This window comes from Carassius auratus, chromosome 8 (genome assembly GCF_003368295.1).
Source record: "Carassius auratus strain Wakin chromosome 8, ASM336829v1, whole genome shotgun sequence".
NCBI classification, from domain to species: domain Eukaryota; kingdom Metazoa; phylum Chordata; class Actinopteri; order Cypriniformes; family Cyprinidae; genus Carassius; species Carassius auratus.
The window spans coordinates 29,209,644-29,229,694 of record NC_039250.1 but is presented as its reverse complement, the minus strand read 5'-3'; the positions used below and the strand labels follow the sequence as shown (position 1 = coordinate 29,229,694).

At 38.6% G+C, this 20,051-nt stretch overlaps 1 protein-coding gene across 9 annotated transcripts in view; it reads right to left on the bottom strand.

The window, feature by feature from the left end:
* Positions 1-1,679: 1,679 nt before the first annotated feature.
* LOC113107869 (uncharacterized) overlaps positions 1,680-20,051 on the bottom strand; it is a 115,288-nt gene continuing 96,916 nt past the window's right edge. For 7 of the 9 annotated variants that reach the window (XM_026270661.1, XM_026270664.1, XM_026270669.1 and 4 more), the window contains 10 exons: positions 8,565-9,011; positions 7,692-8,138; positions 6,837-7,265; positions 5,953-6,195; positions 5,603-5,860; positions 3,753-4,061; positions 3,410-3,658; positions 3,241-3,324; positions 2,709-2,808; positions 1,680-2,389 (listed from right to left, as the gene is read on the bottom strand). In XM_026270661.1, the coding sequence (XP_026126446.1) occupies positions 2,742-2,808; positions 3,241-3,324; positions 3,410-3,658; positions 3,753-4,061; positions 5,603-5,860; positions 5,953-6,195; positions 6,837-7,265; positions 7,692-8,138; positions 8,565-9,011 (2,533 nt within the window). In that variant the 3' untranslated portion in view covers positions 1,680-2,389; positions 2,709-2,741. The remainder of the gene's footprint in view (positions 2,390-2,708; positions 2,809-3,240; positions 3,325-3,409; positions 3,659-3,752; positions 4,062-5,602; positions 5,861-5,952; positions 6,196-6,836; positions 7,266-7,691; positions 8,139-8,564; positions 9,012-20,051) is intronic. The other 2 variants (XM_026270663.1, XM_026270670.1) reach the window with 2 other exon arrangements.

Below are 20,051 nucleotides of genomic sequence, written 5' to 3'. Positions count from 1 at the left end.
ATTGAAAATGTACCATGCAAATTAAATGTTAACATTCTACTTATGATAATTTACGAACTAAAGGACCCAATCAAGTTATTTTTCCTTTATTAAAATTTAAAGACATTTCTCTGAGTCTGAGAGACGATAGGAGAAGCTGGCATTGATTCACTAACTTCGCAAAAAAAAAAATAAATACTACTACTAATAATAACTCTTGTTGAGTGTCCAAAAGCATTCACTGCCGATGATGAAAAATATAAATAAATTGCCATCTCCTGATTGGATGTGCCTTTAGAGAGACATACACAGATAAAACAATTAAAGAGTTTCTATTTTTGATTTATTTCATTTTAGAAATTCAAAGCTTTCTATATTTTCATGTCTGTGAGTTAATTCACTGAGTTAAGGTTCATCATTGTGAAGCTCTCCTGTTCAATGTTTTATTTTGTAAAAGCACAACATTTTGTTGATATTGCAAGTACACACGTAAAACTAGACCCTTTATAGTTTAAAATTATTTATTACTCTTACATTTATTAACAAAAAATGGCTGTGTATTTTAAGCTGCTTCCACTGGAAAAAAAATGGAAATTGGCACGCTTCCAGTCTCCACACAAACGATTAGATTTGCATCTAGCTTTTTTTTTTAGACAAGTCGTGATGATTTGAAAAGACTAAATTGATCTATGATCAACTCATTGTCTTCAGCTGTTTAACTGATTATATATATATATATATATATATATATATATATATATATATATATATATATATATATATATATATATATATATATATATATATAAGATTAAATTAAAGCATTTAGCAGATTCTTTTATCCACTTACAGTGCATTCAAGCTATCAATTTTTACCTATCATGTGTTCCCGGGGAATCAAACCCCCAACTTTGCGCTCTACCACTTGAGCATGTATATATGTATATATATATATATATATATATATATATATATATATATATATATATATATATATATATATTAGGGCTGTCAAAAATAGCGCGTTAACGACGTTAATTAGTTGTTTTCCGTTAATTACGTCAAATTTTGCACACGCATGCGCAGTGTGATAAATTATTCAGGTCAGGAAAGTCTCGTCGATCTCTGAATTCTCAAGATAGTAAAAAACAGCGGCGAGTGCCGCGACGAAAACACCGAAGAAGCTTAAGGTTTTACCCCAGTTACTCTCAAATACATTCATGCCAAGCTCGATAAACAGAGACGACTTTTGTAGTTGATACGCTGGGGCTTCTTCCTTTTATAGCGTCCTGTGTTTCACACTGCGCATGCGCAGAACTCCTACATGCAATGCAGCGACAATTACAGCTGTTTGGAAAAGCAAATGGATTTTTACTTGGTTTTACTGGCACTTGAAGCCTTCAGAACGTCAAAATATTGATCCATAAATATTGTGGCAGAGCAAATGAACACCTCCCAAAAACAAGAGTGCCCAGAGTGTAGAGGGCGCATGTTTGTGTTTCTGAGTTCATTCTTTCGAGTTTCTCTATGCATAATTTCATAGATATGTGGCTATATTTAACCACTGGTTTACCTAAAACTCTTACACTATCTGTAGTTAAATGGCATGGTTTGATATAGTGCTCAGGTAAATTTGATCTAAGTAAATGTTAAACTTTTGAAATGCAGAAAAAAAGAACCACATATTTACGAATCAAAGTCTCATCATATCTCTTTATTAAGTGAAAACATTATTTAATACATTTTCATTGCGCTCCTAAAATTCTTTAATGTGCTCCAAAAAATTTAAACTTAGGAGCACATATGCTCCTACTGAAAAAAAAGTAAGCTTCAAGCCCTGTGACATATCCTAACTGCTTTAGTACCATGACATTTAATACTGTAAAAACAAAAGCCGATTTGACCCTCCTTCCTAATTAGCCAAACATTTCAGTCACAGGTATGAGGTAAGTGTGATTTCCTGAGTACAAAGTCTCTCTTGAATTGTGTTTGCAGTAAACACTAGAGCTCAGACAGTAAAACACTGGCTGCTGCAAATGATGTTTCTCTTCTTTAAGATGAAGGGGAGAAGATCAGGTATAAGTGCTCTTATTTTGGTCATTTTCACGTCTATCGCCTCCTTGTCACCTCCGCCGTGGATTTTCTTGGACCTTGATTTTCTTGTTGCTGCCCTCTACTGGAACAAAGTGGACATTTAGTAGAGGTGTGACCTCGGCATCCTGTCCAAATTCAACCATTGGCCTCAAACCATCATGACCTCCTAACAATCCCCATATCTGCTGATTGGCTTCATCACTCTGTCTCCTCTCCACCAGTAAGCTGGTGTGTTGTGGGCGTTCTGGCGCAATATGGCTGCCGTTGCATCATCCAGGTGAATGCTGCACAGTGGTGGTAGAAGAAGAGATACCACCTGACAATGTAAAGCAAGTTGAGTGCCCAGAAAAGCGCTACATAAATGTAAGGAATTATTATTAATTATTATTATTATGGAAACAGCAAGTTGTCAAAGCTCTTTTTTATATTCATGAGGTTTACAATTAAAAATATCTGCATGAAATAAATCAAAGTGTTGTAACAGAAACCCACTGCGGATAATGATTAAAAGAGATGATAAAAATTAATGTGGTTCACAATCTGGTGGTTTGCTTCTTCTTAGGGACTCTGATGGGCAGATTTCCCTTAAAGCTTTTTACACCTGTTACCTCATTATTTCCCATTGGTTATTTCACCTGTTTGCTGATTCCAGAGAGAGTTAACTGGCATCACCAGATCTCAAATCGGGAGTCTGAGCAGAAGAGCTCTCTGGATTCAATTCTGTTGCTGAAGAGCCTACAGAGATACAAACACATTGATATTAGCTACACTATACCTGCTGCCTGTGTCCTCATCTGTAAGTCATTTTGGATGAAATCATCTGATAAATGAATGCATGTAAATGAAACACACACTTAACATCATTAATGATTTCCACTTCGTTGCAAATAACAACATAAACTATGTTAAAATTTGACCACCTGACATTTTTTTTTTACGACTACAAAACTTTATCTAAAAGCTTTTTTTAAATTGTTGACAAATATAAATCGTTCCTATAAAATTAATTTAAAGTGGATGACTGTTGTGATACGATAAATGAATGAGAGAATGAAAAGTGGCAACAGCATGCTCTTTAATTTATGAAAAAACAAAAACAAACCTTTAACCCATATTTTGCATACGTTTTAATAAGCTTAAATAACTTTGGGCTACCTTGTGACACACCTTACTGTCTTTATGTTACTGTTGTGAGTGACGATCCTGTAGATTCTCTCAGCCCCAGCGTCAGTGATGATATTGCCACTGAAACTGAGATCAAACAAACAAATCAGAAATGTAACAACTATTACATTACACCGGAGAAATGTACACTTTGAGTTTCTCAGTCACTCACTCAATGATTTGAGCTTTGTGGAGGTTTGGGAGCAGCAGATCCAGACTGTGATCGGTGAGACGGCACTGACTCAGATCCAGTTCTGTCAGTCCTTCAGAATACTCCAGAATCAGCTCCAGACCTCTACAGACCTGCGGATCCAGCTGAGTCTGACTGAGATCCAGCTCTTCACCCAGAGCTTGAGAGAGAGACGGGGCTTCCTCAGGCCTTACATGAGCCAGAAACTGAAGCAGCAGAGGTTTATCACAGCTGAAAGACAGAGAACATGAGATAGATGCATTATATGTACTGAATGCTTTCATACTGGATCAGTGTGTGAATGTGATCTGTTGGTGTTTCTCACCAGAGCTGAACAGAGTGTAACACTGGGAACAGCTGATCCATTCCAGCTGTATGAATCTCACAGTCCTGCAGAATCAGCCGTGTCTTTGTGTCTGAATGAGCTCTCTGAATGACTCTGGATGTCACATGGCAGTCGTCAGCGGTCAGATGTAGAGGCTCTGAGTCTGTGTTTGTTGTCAGATCCAGAGCAGAGCGACAGGAGAAGTCCAGCTTGTGCTGAAGGACAGAGAGCAGAACAGCTGCTGTTTCCTGCTGGACATCAGACACACTGCAGCAGTGAAGCATCTTCAGTAACAGCAGCCTGTCAACACTGAACACAGACGAACACTAGATCAGGATAGATTCTGTAACATCAGTAACAGCCTTAAAACAGCTTTAGAAAATTTAAACCATTTAGTATGAATGGGAATCTTAAGGAATTATTTCTATTCTGAATGCTTTTAATGATTCTGGGTGTGATAATGGTTGGTTCCCTTCAATATCAGTCCTTTTGAGATAGAATTGTTTGAAAACATTTATATTGCTTTCATTGTTTGCCTGTGATTATGATTACTTAACTGAAGAGCTGTTTTTGAAATGACTGATTTTCTTTTTTAAATCACTGTGGTTTCATTGCTCCCATAAATGCAAACCAATAACTGACCTCAAATACATTTACATTTAGTCATTAATCAAACACTTTTATCCAGAGCAACTTACAAATGAGGACAATGGAAGCAATCAAAAACAACAAAAGAGTTAGGATATGCAAGTGCTATAACATATATGATAAATAAAAATAAAACCGATATGATACAAAAAGATTAGAAAAGCTAGTGTTAGTTTTAGTTTTTTTTTTTTTTTTTTTTTTTTTTTTTAAGTAAATAAGCAGTAAATTAATAGTACGCAAGTCTTAAAGGGACAAGTTTTTTTCAGAATAGAATTAGAATAGAGAGTTCCAGAGATAAGCACTATTCGGACGACTAGTTTTCTAAACAACGTTTGAGTTTCGATTCTTATCACCTGACGTCTGTGATTTTCATGTCCCAATTCGGACGGGACTAACATCTCTGTGTTTATTACAGAGGTAGGAGGGTGTGATTTGTGCATCTGGGCGTCACAGAGATCACGCGCTCTGTATGCGTGCATTGCATTCATTCAGAATGATTGCCTTAGTATTATTACACAATAAATACTAAATGGCTAGTATAACAAACCATGTTAATGTGTGGTTCCTTTAGTTTAACTTGTTTTACAATAGCCAGTATTAACAGTTTACGTGATCTTGCTCTTGATTTTATCATTTTATTTTATTATTTATTTGCCGCTAAGCAAATCTATCAAACATCCACGCGGTAAGAGCATCTACGGTAATTCACGTTGGCCAAAACACACAAGGAAACGCGTTGTGAAATAAAATATCACTGGCAATCACAGACATTCACATTTGGACGGGATTAGTTTTCTCAGAGGATCACCGAGTTTGCTGAAAAACAGTAGGTTGTTTGCTCTGGAATTATCACAGAGATTATGTGAGAAAAACACAGACGTGGCAGATTTGGACGGGATTAAAATCACCAGGTACGTCTGCGAAACATAGATTTCTCTAACGACCCCCTGTAAAACTAGTCCCGTCCGAATAGGGCTTTAGAGTGTCATAAAGATGGAAGAGACTTGTTAATACATTAAATGACAGTACTAAAATAATTAAGATACAACTAACAAAACAATATACCGTTAAAGAGTTAAAACGTAATTCAATGCTAATTCAAGGCTTGTAGTAGACATCACACAGAAAGCTACTGAACGTAACACACAGTTAGATCTGAGACAGACAAACAGAAGAAGAGATGGAGAGGAAAGCAGTGAGACCTGAGGTGGGAGAGGTGTGTGAAGAGAGGCAGAATGCTCTGCAGCTCTTCCTCTGGTACGGAGGTCCACTGTAGACTGAGTGAAGCTGCAGTGCAGTGCTGCAGTGTGAAGCGCAGAGCCGCACAGTGAACAGAGTCCAGATCTCTGCTCTGCAGGTTAATGTAGTTCTCCACTGAACTCAACAGACTGGACACAAACCCGGCAGAGCCGGACTCATAGACCTCTCTGATCACACACAGCATGAAGCTAGAGCTCATCCTGTACAGACACACATCACACTTAGCATTAAATCACTGTATATTTTCTATCATTTACTAGATACACATTTTGTGAAAGAACTAACTGTTTACCGTTTAAACTGAATCCTGTTCAGGAATGGCAGAATTTCACTGATTCTGCATTGAATGTTGCTCTTTCTGAGGTTCAGAGTGATTCGTTGAATGCTGTGCTGCAGGAAATAATGAAGCTCTTCCCAGCTCAAGGAACAGGAAGTCAGATCCCCGTCCACTTTCTGCAGGAAGCATCGAGTCAGTTCTTCTTCTTGAGCTTCATAGACACATTCAACAAGCTTCTGGGCAGTCTCTTTGGACAGTCTACACACAGACACACAAAGTACATTATATTTATGAAATAATGTATATTAAGTCAAACACTTCTGAAATTTGTCCTACAGTTAGACCTGACAGTCAGCGGTCACTGGTGACAAAGTGGGACAAATAGAGAAACAGACAAGACTGCAGTCAAGTTCAAACACTGAAAAGTCTCGAGTCTCAGAAGAATGTTTAAGCTGCTCAGGACCCTGGACATATTCCTCTCTGACCACTGTTCATCATTAGATCAAGTGCTCAGTGATGGGAACCCTCATAGACCTCAATGCCTACACTACTCACCATCATTTAACCACTAAACAACAACTATAAAAACAACACAGACTGTAAATATAAGCAAATCTCCATTTAGGAACATTACACACTTTTGAAAACAGTGTAAATGGTCAGTTTATTTATTATCTGGTCTGCGCCTAATTGTATGTATCTGTCTGAATAGAAACCTCATTCCTCTAACAGGAATGGATTTAGGTTTTAGAGTAAATTTAACCCTGTCAGAAGAAAATCGAAGGAGTGGAGAACTGGAGGTTTTGCTGGATAAATATCCTTCCAGCTTGAGGGAGAAACCAAGAAACTTCAAACAGTAACGTCACCAACTCTGGATTCTCTGAACCGGACCACTTTACCTCAGCTGTGAGATGTGCTTCAGACACTGAAGGAAACTCATCACGTCTCTCTCTTCCTCTGAACATCTTCTCAGCTTCACTGGTTTCTTCTCTGTCTGGAGCTTCAGCACTTCCAGGAGGACGGAGATCTTTCTCTCTGAGAGATCGATGATCCAGACATCAGGTGACTGGAAAACTGACTGTAATGCTGGAAGAAAACTCCTGCCTGTTTGAGTCTCATAGTTCTTCACAAGAGAGAACAGATCCAGCAGGAAATCACGCTGATCATCGCTCTCTTCATCAAAAGGGAAGGTTTTGTAGCTGCACACAGATGACAGCAGAGAGGAGAATCTTGGTCCTGTATCTCTGTCAGTTTCTACTGCAGCAACACAGAGATTCAGCAGGAATCTGACTCCAGACATCCTTGCTTCTTTATCAATGAACCAGAACCTGATAATATACAAATCAAGAACAAAACACTTCATTAATTTGAGACAATTTTAATTAAAACACTACTTCACACATCAGACACAAATAATTCAACGAGAAGACCCAGAAGACCCCATCTCCACTTTGATATTCAGTTCTCAGAAGAGTGGAAGTCATCAGGTGTTCATTAACGAGAGAGAGAAAGAGAAATACAGTATGGTGAGCACTTTCACTCACGGCCAGCTGTATCTCACCCTGCACAAAAACTGAGCTTGGATCCATGTGTTCATGAAAAAATAAGATCAGATCCGAATACATCACTCTCTAGCTAACACTGAAACAAAACAGAGCCTCTAATCTAAAGACACTCATTAAGAGCAGAAAACATGCTCCAGCTTATGCAGAAATCATATTTCACAATAACTGTAAGATGACAGATGTTCTCACCTCAGTCGTGAGATGTGTTTCAGACACTGAAGGAAACTCATCACGTCTCTCTCTTCCTCTGAACATCTTCTCAGCTTCACTGGTTTCTTCTCTGTCTGGAGCTTCAGCACTTCCAGGAGGACGGAGCTCTTTCTCTCTGAGAGATCTATGATCCATTCATCAGGTGACTGGAAAACTGACTGTAATGCTGGAAGAAAACTCCTGCCTGTTTGAGTCTCATTGTTCTTCACACAAGAGCAGAGATCCAGCAGGAAATCACTCTGAACCTCAGCATCATAACCATCTCTCTCTTTATCAAAAGGGAAGGTTTTGTAGCTGCACACAGATGACAGCAGAGAGGAGAATCGTGTTCCTGTATCTCTGTCAGTTTCTACTGCAGCAACACAGAGCTTCAGCAGGAATATGACTCCAGACATCCTTGCTTCTTTATTATCACTGAACCAGAACCTGATAATATACAAATCAAGAACAAAACACTTCATTAATTTGAGACAATTGTCATTAATACACTACTTCCCATATCAGACACACATAATTCAACGAGAAGACCCAGAAGACCCCATCTCCACTTTGATATTCAGTTCTCAGAAGAGTGGAAGTCATCAGGTGTTCATTAACGAGAGAGAGAAAGAGAAATACAGTATGGTGAGCACTTTCACTCACGGCCAGCTGTATCTCACCCTGCACAAAAACTGAGCTTGGATTCATGTGTTCATGAAAAAATAAGATCAGATCCGAATACATCACTCTCTAGCTAACACTGAAACAAAACAGAGCCTCTAATCTAAAGACACTCATTAAGACAAGAAAACATGCTCCAGCTTATACAGAAATCATATTTCACAATAACTGTAAGATGACAGATGTTCTCACCTCAGCTGTGAGATGTGCTGCAGACACTGAAGGAAACTCATCAGGTCTCTCTCTTCCTCTGAACATCTTCTCAGCTCGACTGGTTTCTTCTCTGTCTGGAGCTTCAGCACTTCCAGGAGGACGGAGATCCTTCTCTTTGAGAGATCTAAGATCCAGACATCAGGTGACTGGAAAACTGACTGTAATGCTGGAAGAAAACTCCTGCCTGTTTGAGTCTCATAGTTCTTCACAAGAGAGCATAGATCCAGCAGGAAATCACTCTGAACCTCATCATCATAATCACCAATCTCTTTATCAAAAGGGAAGGTTTTGTAGCTGCACACAGATGACAGCAGAGAGGAGAATCGTGTTCCTGTATCTCTGTCAGTTTCTACTGCAGCAACACAGAGATTCAGCAGGAATATGACTCCAGACATCCTTGCTTCTTTATTAGAAATGTTCCAGAACCTGATAATATACAATCAAGAACCAAACACTTCATTAATTTGAGACAATTTTCATTTATACACTACTTCACACATCAGACACAAATAATTCAACGAGAAGACCCAGAAGACCCCATCTCCACTTCGATATTCAGTTCTCAGAAGAGTGGAAGTCATCAGGTGTTCATTAACGAGAGAGAGAAAGAGAAATACAGTATGGTGAGCACTTTCACTCACGGCCAGCTGTATCTCACCCTGCACAAAAACTGAGCTTGGATTCAGGTGTTCATGATAAAATAAGATCAGATGTAGAGAATAGTCCGAATTAAGGGTGTAACGGTACATGTATTCGTACTAGACCGTTTCGGTACAGGGCTTTCGGTAAGGTGCACGTGTGTACCGAATGACCGAATGTAATATTTTGTGTGTGGAACATAGGCACATTTTCGTGTTTCCACACGGACCTATTAAGTGGCGGAAGTCTCCGTGTTCAGCGCAAATCCCGCCCTGCAACTGATTCCAAAAAAGTTTAGAAAAGGCATCACGCGAGTGTGAACATCACTATTAATGTCTATGACTACAACTAGGAAAAAAAACAGACCTTTGCTCTTAATCCCGATCGCTTCAACGCAATAATAACATCTGAGCAGGTCTAAAAACTGAAACTGCTGATGCTGCACTTTACACTTTGGAAAAGTTATATATATTTTTAATATGAGCAGGCCTAAAAGCTGGGATTGGTAATGCTGCACTGTAATCATAGTTATTTATTATATTTGTCATATTTTATTATATGATATTGGTTTGAGAGACTATTTTATACAGAAATACTCCTTCAAACGTACAACTTAATTTTTGAAACTTTGTCCATGTTAAGCATGGGAATCCAACTCTTTAAACAGTGTAAAAAACTCAGTATGCATGAAATAGCATTTCACCCCCTATGGAAGTAAAATAATGACAAATGTCTTTGAAACAAAAAAGCATGCTGAATAGCACTAACTGAAAAGAATATGCATTGCATTAACAGTACTTGCATTTTAATGCCTTGTACTTTCAAGGATTGAATTTTAGGTCCTGAAATTTAACATAGTTGTTCGTTTAAGCTGTGAATATTTCAATTAAAAATATTTCACACACCTTTTCATAATTAAAAAATCAATAATTCATATTCACGTTCCAGAATTCACTTCCAAAATATTCAATCGGTTTAAAAATACGATGTATAATATTCGACAGACAAATTTCGGTCCATTTTATTTCACTTTCCAAATTCGCTTCCACAAATTCAGTGGTTTAAATTCAGCAGATAATTCACCCTTTCACATCCGGGAGCTGCAGGAAAGCAGTAGAGCACAGGGGCATGATCTCCATCTGCTGTCAGTCGCTCACCAGCAGGTGGTGCAAGCGGCTTCTGATGAAGACCAAACAAACGGCTGGATTAAGTAATACAGTCACAAAAACTGATCTGCAGAAATGGAGCAAGCGCTAAGCAGAAGTTTTGATTATCGGGGCATGTGGAAAAGCTGATTGTGTGAATGTGAATGTGAATGCAATACATATTCTTTTCAGTTAGTGCTATTCAGCATGCTTTTTTGTTTCAAAGACATTTGTCATTATTTTACTTCCATAGGGGGTGAAATGCTATTTCATGCATACTGAGTTTTTTACACTGTTAAAGAGTTGGATTCCCATGCTAAACATGGACAAAGTTAAAAAAATTAAGTTGTACGTTTGACGGAGTATTTCTGTTCCAAAAATACCTCCTTCCGGTTTGTCACAAGTTTCGGAAAGTTTTTTTTCGAGTATGGCTCTGTGTGACGTTAGATGGAGCGGAATTTCCTTATATGGGTCCTGAGGCACTTCTGCCGGAAGAGCGCGCTCCCGTATAGCAGAGCACTGAGAGCACAACAGACTTCACTGATCAGAGCGAGAGCGTCGCGAAATTTCACAAAAGGAGTGTGTTTTTGGTTGCCAGGGCAAGACAACCCTGCACAGATTACCAAAAGAGAAACCGCATTAAGGGACCAGTGGATGGAGTTTATTTTTACAGAGCATCAACGGAGTTGTGCAAGTGTTTTTGTTTGCTCCCTGCATTTCGAAGATGCTTGTTTTACAAACAAGGCCCAGTTTGACGCTGGATTTGCATATCGTTTATTTCTTAAGGATAATGCAGTCCCAACGCAAAAGGGTCACGATCGTGTGTTGGAACCGCATGCGGTGAGTAATACGGCTTCAAATATCTCTGTGTTGTTAACTTAGCTATCGGCGCGTAAGCACATCAAGTAAACAACATGCAATGTTGTCATCAAACTGCACTTTCCACATGTACACCTTAAAAAAAAAAAGACGACAAAGTGGAACTTAGTCATTTTCCAAAACCGCTAAGCAAATATATACAGTTTCAGTACATACTACATAGAGACGTCGTTGCTGATGCTGCTTTTGTTCAAGTTCAGCCTCTGGATCTGATTCTGGATCATAAATATACTCTGAATCTGACTGTTAGCCATGGTTCGTTTTGGTTGGTTTTGTCCTCACGATAATGTCACAGCTTCCAAATGATCTCAACACAAAAGCCTACTGGCGCTCGTGATTCTTTAGCTCCGCCCACACGTCATGCCTCCAGGCACTCGTGTTTTTCCAGGAAAAATCGGTACAGACTATCTTTCTCTTATAATAAAACTAAAGACTTTTTGGAGTTATGGATGCAGTACTACTCTATAGGTACTCAAGATTAACAGGATATTGAGTGAAAATGAGCATTTCTCCCCCCACCCTCCCCCCTATAAAAAAAGTGTAAACAAATTGTTTAAAAAGTTTATAGTAATAAACAACCTGCAGTTTAATGTTTGCATTTATTTCCCTTACTGTACCGGAAATGAACCAAACCGTGACTTTAAAACCGAGGTTTTTAAGGATTTGGTTATATCCTTTTCTACAGTTTACTTTCAATTTTCTCATATTTAAATGATTTGTAATGGTGTCTATTTTGAATGTGCATTGTTTAATTGTTGGATTTTGTTTTTCTTTATTAGTTTGTATATTTGTGATAATGAGGTCTTTTATTTTGAAATTCATCCACTTAAGCCTATATATTGTGGCGTGCTCAAAGCATTGTAGTAAGGAGCGCAGCTATGGCGCACATGGTTGATTCATCCAAAGGCATACGGTTAAAGAGAACTTCAAGGATTTAAAAAATTTACTTATCTGTATTATTTTGGATTTTTTGTTTTATAATAATGGGTATAAGTTTGTATGTGATTTGATGTATGCTTGTTTCATGGTTTATTTGTATTATGTTTTGTTTGTTTTCATTTAAAGCTCTTACGGTGATTCGTGATGTCTTATGGCATTTAACGGTGATTACTGCAAATCTACGGTGACGGATCTTTAATAAAGCTCATTATGAATCATCAGTGAAAGAGTTCAACATTTTTTAAGCCAGGAAGCTACAGAAAGAGCTTACCATCGTCGATCCCCTGTGCTGCTCAACGAACGCCATGGATGGTAGAGGAGCTTTAAAGTCAGCGCGATCGTTGAGGGCAGTGTGAGTGATCAAGATTAATGTGAAGTTTCAGCTGACGGCTCTACAAATCTACGGACAGCGAATGGACCGTTTTAATGAATTGGTCGAAAGAAGATAACTGTTCCAATGTGTTCGGTGGATTGCTGTGAGTACCAAAGACAAAAAAAATTAACTTAATTCTGAAGTCATAAATCTTTTCTCTTTTGTGCCTGATTTAAATGTGAACGGACATTACTGTGTGTGTAGTTTGTCTAATAATGGATCAAATATTAGTTTCACGTTTAAGAGTTAATCTTTCAGGGCATTTGGTTAAAGTGAATGTACAATGTATTAACTTGAATGTTAAATGTGAATAGTGTTTCTAATTTTGATGAGTTGCAAATGTAAGAAAATGTCTAAATCAGTCATGGGTGCAAAGGAGGTAGATGGGCAAACTGATAGCCATATTGTAGAAACTCAAAGTGAGGGTACACGCCATTCAAAACGTAAGCCTGTTCTTACTGAAAAAATGATAGCCTATCAGTAAGAGGAGTCACAAAATAAGGAGAAAAAGGTTTTATCTCTATATGGTCAATGGAAAATAGAAGCCCGTAGCGCACGTGAGCATCTTAAATCAGATGCATTAGAAACTTAATTAGCTATTTTGAGTGACACTTTGGAGACAGCTAAACATAAGGTCCTGTGTGCTTATGATGAATTTAGGAAGCATGTATCACCTACTATTGAAATGAGGAGAAAAATGGATGCGTGTGAAGCAGTTACAGCTGACATTATTAAAATTGTTAATGAAAGAATAACAGGTGTAGACAGAGATTTTGATGATTAAAGGGAGAAAAGGCGACTTCGTACCTTATTAGACCATCAGTATTCCCACTCAATCTTTGGTTCAACGGTATCACAATTTAGTCAGAAAACTAGTAACTCCAGCCACCGAGCGGTGTCATATCAAGTTTAGAAGCCAAATGTGTAGATGCTGCAGTAGAAGTAGCAGCCAAGCAAGCTGCATATGATGTTCTACTTGAAGAATCAAACCAAAGAGAAAAAATAAAGAAGCTAGAAGCACAACATAAAAGAGCTCTTGATGTCGAGATAAATAAGCTAGAGCGAATTCAAGCACAAAGAGATCTGAAAGCAGCTAAATCTAAACTTGAAATCTACAATCAAGAAATTGAGATGGAAAAGACTAATTCGTCCAAAGATTGTAGTAGTTCAAATGAATCAGACTCAGATTTGTCTTTAGTAAGTATGAAAAAGCAAGAAACGTTTCAAAAGGTGCGTTGTGATACCAAAAAGGCAACAGTTGAAGCATCAGCGACTGATATACCTCTTCTTATTCAAGCATTTCAAGATGGATTGTCTATAAGCAAGCTACCGGTGCCAGAACCTCCTGTTTTTACTGGTGACCCTATTCATTTTGAGTTTAAACAATCCTTTGTGGCACTTGTTGACAAGAAAACCATTTCTTCTGCTGATAAGTTGTTTTATCTAAAGAACTATGTGAGCGGTCCTGCTAGAAAAGCTTTAGAAGGAACCTTCTTTAGAACAGATGATGAAGCCTATCAAGATGCATGGAACAAACTGAACAATCGTTATAGCCAACCATTCGTAATACAAAAGGCCTTTAGAGAAAAGCTGGCAAGCTGGCCCAGAATTCAACCAAAGGATGCCCTTAGTCTTCAGGCCTTCTCTGACTTTTTAAATGCATGCCAGGGTGCCATGCCACATGTCAAAGGTCTCAAAATTTTAAATGATTACCAAGAAAATCAGAAACTTGTGTTGAAATTACCTGATTGGGCAATCAGCAGATGGAACCGTCAAGTCACGCAATCTCTTTCTGTAAATCATGAGTTTCCCACTTTTAAAGAATTTGCTGCATTTGTGTCCACTGAATCGGAAATTGCTTGTAATCCTGTTACATCCTTTCACATTCTTCGTGCTGCAGAACCTACCACTGAGAAGATAAATCTGAAAGAGACCAAGGGAAACAGAGTTCGAACTTTCACCACTCAATCGAACACCGAGAGTCGAAAAGTGATCAAACCTGTGAACAAAATGCTGTGTGTGCTTTGTCAGGAAGATAATCACCAACTTGACAGCTGTTGTAGTTTTCTCAGCAAACCATTGGAGGAGCGACGGAAATATGTCCAGGAAAAGAGGCTTTGCTATGGATGTTTAAAGCCTGGTCACAGCGCGAAGGTATGTCACTGTCGTCTCACTTGCAATGTTTGTAAGAGAAGACACCCAACTAGTTTGCATGATGATAACTTTGTGAAAATGATTAGGATTTTACCGTCTGCAGCTCGGTCTCAGAGTGATCGTGATGTAACGAATGCAATGGCCTTGAGTGTAACTGGAGAAGAGCGAAATACGTATACCTCAATGATTGTTCCTGTCTGGGTGTCCACAAAGCAGAATCCAAGTTATGAGAGATTGGTGTATGCACTTCTTGATTCGCAAAGTGATACCACATTCATTGATAAGGGAGTGTGTGATACTTTACAGATAACCACGTTTCCAGTGCAACTGAAGCTCACCACTATGCTTGGAAAAGATACTGTCCTACAGAGTGAAAGAGTGTCAGGACTTCAAGTTCGAGAATACAAGTCTGGTAACCATATCGATTTGCCAACTACTTATACCAAAGATTGTATACCTGTTAATCGTAGCCACATTCCTACTTGTGAAGTCGCTAAAAACTGGAATCATCTTACGGTCCTTGTGGGCAAGATACCTCCATTACAGGACTGTGATGTTGCTCTTTTAATAGGGTACAATTGTTCAAGGTCGATGGCTCCCCGAGAAGTAATAATCGGAGGACATGAGGAACCCTATGCCATTCGGACGGACTTAGGATGGAGCATAGTAGGTTGTTCTTCACCACATTCCGGTATGTCTGGAGTCAGTGGATTGTGTCATCGCATTACGGTTAAGGAGTTCCCTTCTATCACACCAGGTGATGTGATTCGTGTCCTTGAGAGTGAGTTTAAAGACACTGAAGAAGAGAGCACAAAGGTGTCCCAGGATGATATTCTCTTTCTTGAGAAGTTAAAGGAAGGTATACAGAAGAATGTTCATGGCCATTATCAAATGCCACTTCCTTTTAAAGTAAGACCAAAGTTACCAAATAACAAGCAGTGTGCTATGGTTCGACTCAGTCATCTCAAAAGAAAATTGGTGAAGGATGAATTGTATAAGGAACGTTACAGTGAATTCATGAGTGAAATCTTTCAACGAGGGGATGCTGAGGAAGTACACAACGGAAGCAAGGAAGGGGAAATGTGGTACTTACCTCATCATGGTGTTTTTCATCCGAAAAAGGTTGATAAGATGCGCGTCGTCTTATACTGCTCTGCAAGGTATCAGGGTTACTCATTAAATTATCATTTACTTCAAGGCCCTGATCTAATAAATAATTTGTACGGCATCTTAATTCGATTTCGTCAACATCACTTTGCGCTTATGTGTGATATAGAGAAGATGTATCATCAGTTTCATGTAGATGAGTTTGACAGAGACTTTTTGCGCTTCCTTTGGTGGAAGGATGGAAATTTGAACCAACCTATCAGCGAATTTCGTATGAAAGTCCATCTCTTTGGTGCAACCTCATCCTCAGGCTGTGCAAATTATGGCTTGAAGCATCTTGCAACTGAAAACAGCGAGTTGTATCCTTTGGGGTCACAGTTTGTGATTACAAATTTCTATGTAGATGATGGAGTGATAAGTGTGGAAAACGCAGAAGCAGCATGCAAACTCTGTGCTTCAAGTGGCCTACGGCTCCACAAATTTGTGTCAAAAAGCAAAATGGTGCTGGACAGCATTCCTACTTCAGAAAAGATTTCTGACGTGGAAAATTTTGATCTTGCATTTGATGAGTTACACCTAGAAAGAACACTAGGTATGCAGTGGGAAAGAGAATCTGACTGTTTCAAGTTTAAGGTTCAGTTGAAGAATCAACCTGCTACTCGGCGTGGTATATTGTCTACTGTTGCTTCGATCTATGATCCTTTAGGACTTATTGCACCTGTGCGGTTGCATGGAAAGAGAACATTACAGGAAGTATGTAAGCGTGGCAGTGGATGGGACGATCCTTTACCAGATGAACTTATTCTAAGGTGGGAGCAATGGAAACAAGGCTTGAATGATTTGCAGAAAATGGATATCACACGAACATATGCACCACCTGGTTTCGGAAGAGCTATTCAAGCTGAATTGCATCACTTTTCTGATGCTAGTGTCCATGGATATGGTCAGTGTTCATATTTGAGACTTAAAAATAAGGACGGAGACATTCACTGTGCACTAGTGATGGCGAAATCAAGAGTTGCACCTCTCAAGTGTAGCAGAAATGAGTCAAATCAGACAAATCAAAGAGTCTATCAGAGCTGTGTGCATTGAAACATGAGCTGAATTCCTCAGGAAGTCATAAATCAGTTCTAGTGCCACAAGAACCAAGCAAGATAACCAACCAACCAACTTGTTCACACAACAGCTTTCAACATTAACACCAATAGAACAATTATTGACAATTTTAATTCGAAGAAGAGATTGTCAAATTTATTGTTCGTGATTGGAATGCAACGCTGGACATCACATGTAAACCCAGGAGATCAAGTTAAATACTTGCATTGACTTCCCCCCCAGCCAGTGAAACCAGACTGAAATTCCTAAGGGGGAAGGGCTTTAAACCTTTGTCTTCACAGAAAAGTCCTTTGCCAGAGAATGGCAAAGAAACCCTTTTTATACATTATATATGGACCAGAATGAACTCAAAAAAGACTTATGAATGAATCATTCCATTGCTTAACTCCATATTCATTTACGTGTAACCCACACATTTGACTATCATGTATAATCACTTATTGTGTATGTCTTTTGATAACTATAGGATACATAGTCATGTCTAGTATTGAAATAATCGCATTTTCTTGCTTGATATTGTCCTGACAATCATTTATTTGTAAAATATATCATAATCATGTTATAGGAATCATGTCCAAAATTAGACCCTGTGAGGCAAGAACCACATGCTTGGTAAGATAAACAAATGATTTATGATACCCACCCCAAGAACATATCTGATTGGTCAAGGCAACATTTGAGGGGTGGCCAACAGGAAAGTTTAAATACTTTGGATACGATTAAATTTTTGCTTTTAGTTCTAGTCTAGCTGCTGCTATTAGCCATGTCGGCTTTTAGTCTAGCATTGCTTGTGCTATCAGTCATGCGGGCTTTTAGTCTGCTTTTAGTTCCAGCCTTGCTCGTGCAAACAGTCATGCCTGCTCTTAGCTTTTAGCTTGTAGTTTTGCTACCTAGCTTTAGCTATAAGCATCTAGCCATGCGGTTAGTCGTCATTGTTCTTTGAGCGCGGTTCCAGCGTGCCTGCCTACTGCTTCTATGCCACAATGAGAAGGAACACAACCTAGTCTCGTAGTTTCGTGTTCTGAGTTAAGTTTTGTAACGTCGAGTCTCCGACGCCTGACCTCGGATGCCCGTTCAACTTCGACCAGCGCACACGACTCTGCACTTTCAGTCAACGCCCAACAACCACGGGCTTCCCAAGACGTCACTTCACTACTGAACTTCCAGCCAATCAGCGACACCGGGATACCCCTTTCAACGGGAGTTCCTTTCACAGGAAACTAAGGCAACGTATCCCCAGATATTTGTTGTGCTGGTGTATCTAGTATAATTTTAGTCAAATTGAGGAACTCAATGCAAGGGCTAATTACGTGATTGATGGTTGTTCATGTCTATGCAATTTAACGTATTGCTGTTAACTTGGGATTCCATATTTCCATTCTCTTAAACTCATCTTTCCCTAACTTTCGACCTTCCTGCAACTTGTGTGAATGTGTGTGTGCGTGCGTTTATGTGTTAGATTAGTTTATATGTCTTAGATTTATCTAATAAAGCCTTATTCATATTGAAAAGAGAAGTATCTTGTGTTTTGTGCTTACAAGTTATTGTCTTAAACTGCCGATCTTGTTACTGTGCTAATTGATAGTGTTTTCAGTGCAGATTTGATGTTAGACGGCTCGTTCACTGAACCGCAGGCGCGTCTCCGTGAACAGCCGTGAAACAGTGATTCTGTTCAAATTCCCTTTAAAATCTTAAATGATTCCCTTTGAGCTAAATTGACCTGTTTCCCTTACACAAGGTTACAACGATCCCCAGATTAGAGTTAGCTGCTGCCGTTGTTTCTGTCAAAGTAGTAGAGTAGTATGCTTAAGAAGGAATTGGACTATGCTGTTATCAAGGAAACCTTTTGGTTATATATCCCAATACTACTTTCAGACTCCAAAGTAGTATTGGGATATATAAGTAATGAGGCACGCAGATTCCACACATTTGTCACAAAGAGTACCTTGTGAACATAGCTAGCCGACAGAAGTGGAACATGGTTAAGAGAAACCTTCAAGTTGATGATCCTATTCTCGTCAAAGAGGAGGAGATGCATAGGAATGACTGGAGGCTTGGCAGGATAAAGGAGATCATTTTTAGTGGTGACGGACTTGTAAGAAGAGCCAAGGTTATTCTAGGTGACTCAAAACTTAGTGTAGAAGGCAAGCGCATTAACAAACCATCCATAATTGAAAGACCAGTGCAAAAACTTGTTTTATTATTGGAGGGACATTAGTGTTTATTGGATAGTTGTTCATTTTGTCAAGTCAATGAGCATAATTGTAATATTTCTAAATTCACCTCTTTTAATTTTTGTCATTAAAACGAAATGTGTAAAAAAAAAAGGGATAAAATGTAAAAAAAAAAGGGGGGATAAATGGAAATTATTCATGCTTATGCATTCGGTGTGAGATTTGCACTCATAATTTGGTGGGAGTGTTAAGGATTTGGTTATATCCTTTTCTACAGTTTGCTTTCAATTTTCTCATATTTAAATGATTTGTAATGGTGTCTATTTTGAATGTGCATTGTTTAATCATTGGATTTTGTTTTTCTTTATTAGTTTGTATATTTGTGATAATGAGGTCTTTAATTTTGAAATTCATCCACTTAAGCCTATATATTGTGGCGTGCTCAAAGCATTGTAGTAAGGAGCGCAGCTATGGCGCACATGGTTGATTCATCCAAAGGCATACGGTTAAAGAGAACTTCAAGGATTTAGCTCCTGGTTTAAGTGGAGAATAAGGTAAAATTGACTTATCTGTATTATTTTGGATTTTTTGTTTTATAATAATGGGTATAAGTTTGTATGTGATTTGATGTATGCTTGTTTCATGGTTTATTTATATTATGTTTTGTTTGTTTTCATGTAAAGCTCTTACGGTGATTCGTGATGTCTTATGGCATTTAACGGTGATTACTGCAAATCTACGGTGACGGATCTTTAATAAAGCTCATTATGAATCATCAGTAAGAGTTCAACATTTTTTAAGCCAGGAAGCTACAGAGGTACGTACCGATCCGTGATTTTTGCGTACCGTTACTTATATCACTCTCTAGCTAACACTGAAACAAAACAGAGCTTCTAATCTAAAGACACTCATTAAGACCAGAAAACATGCTCCAGCTTAT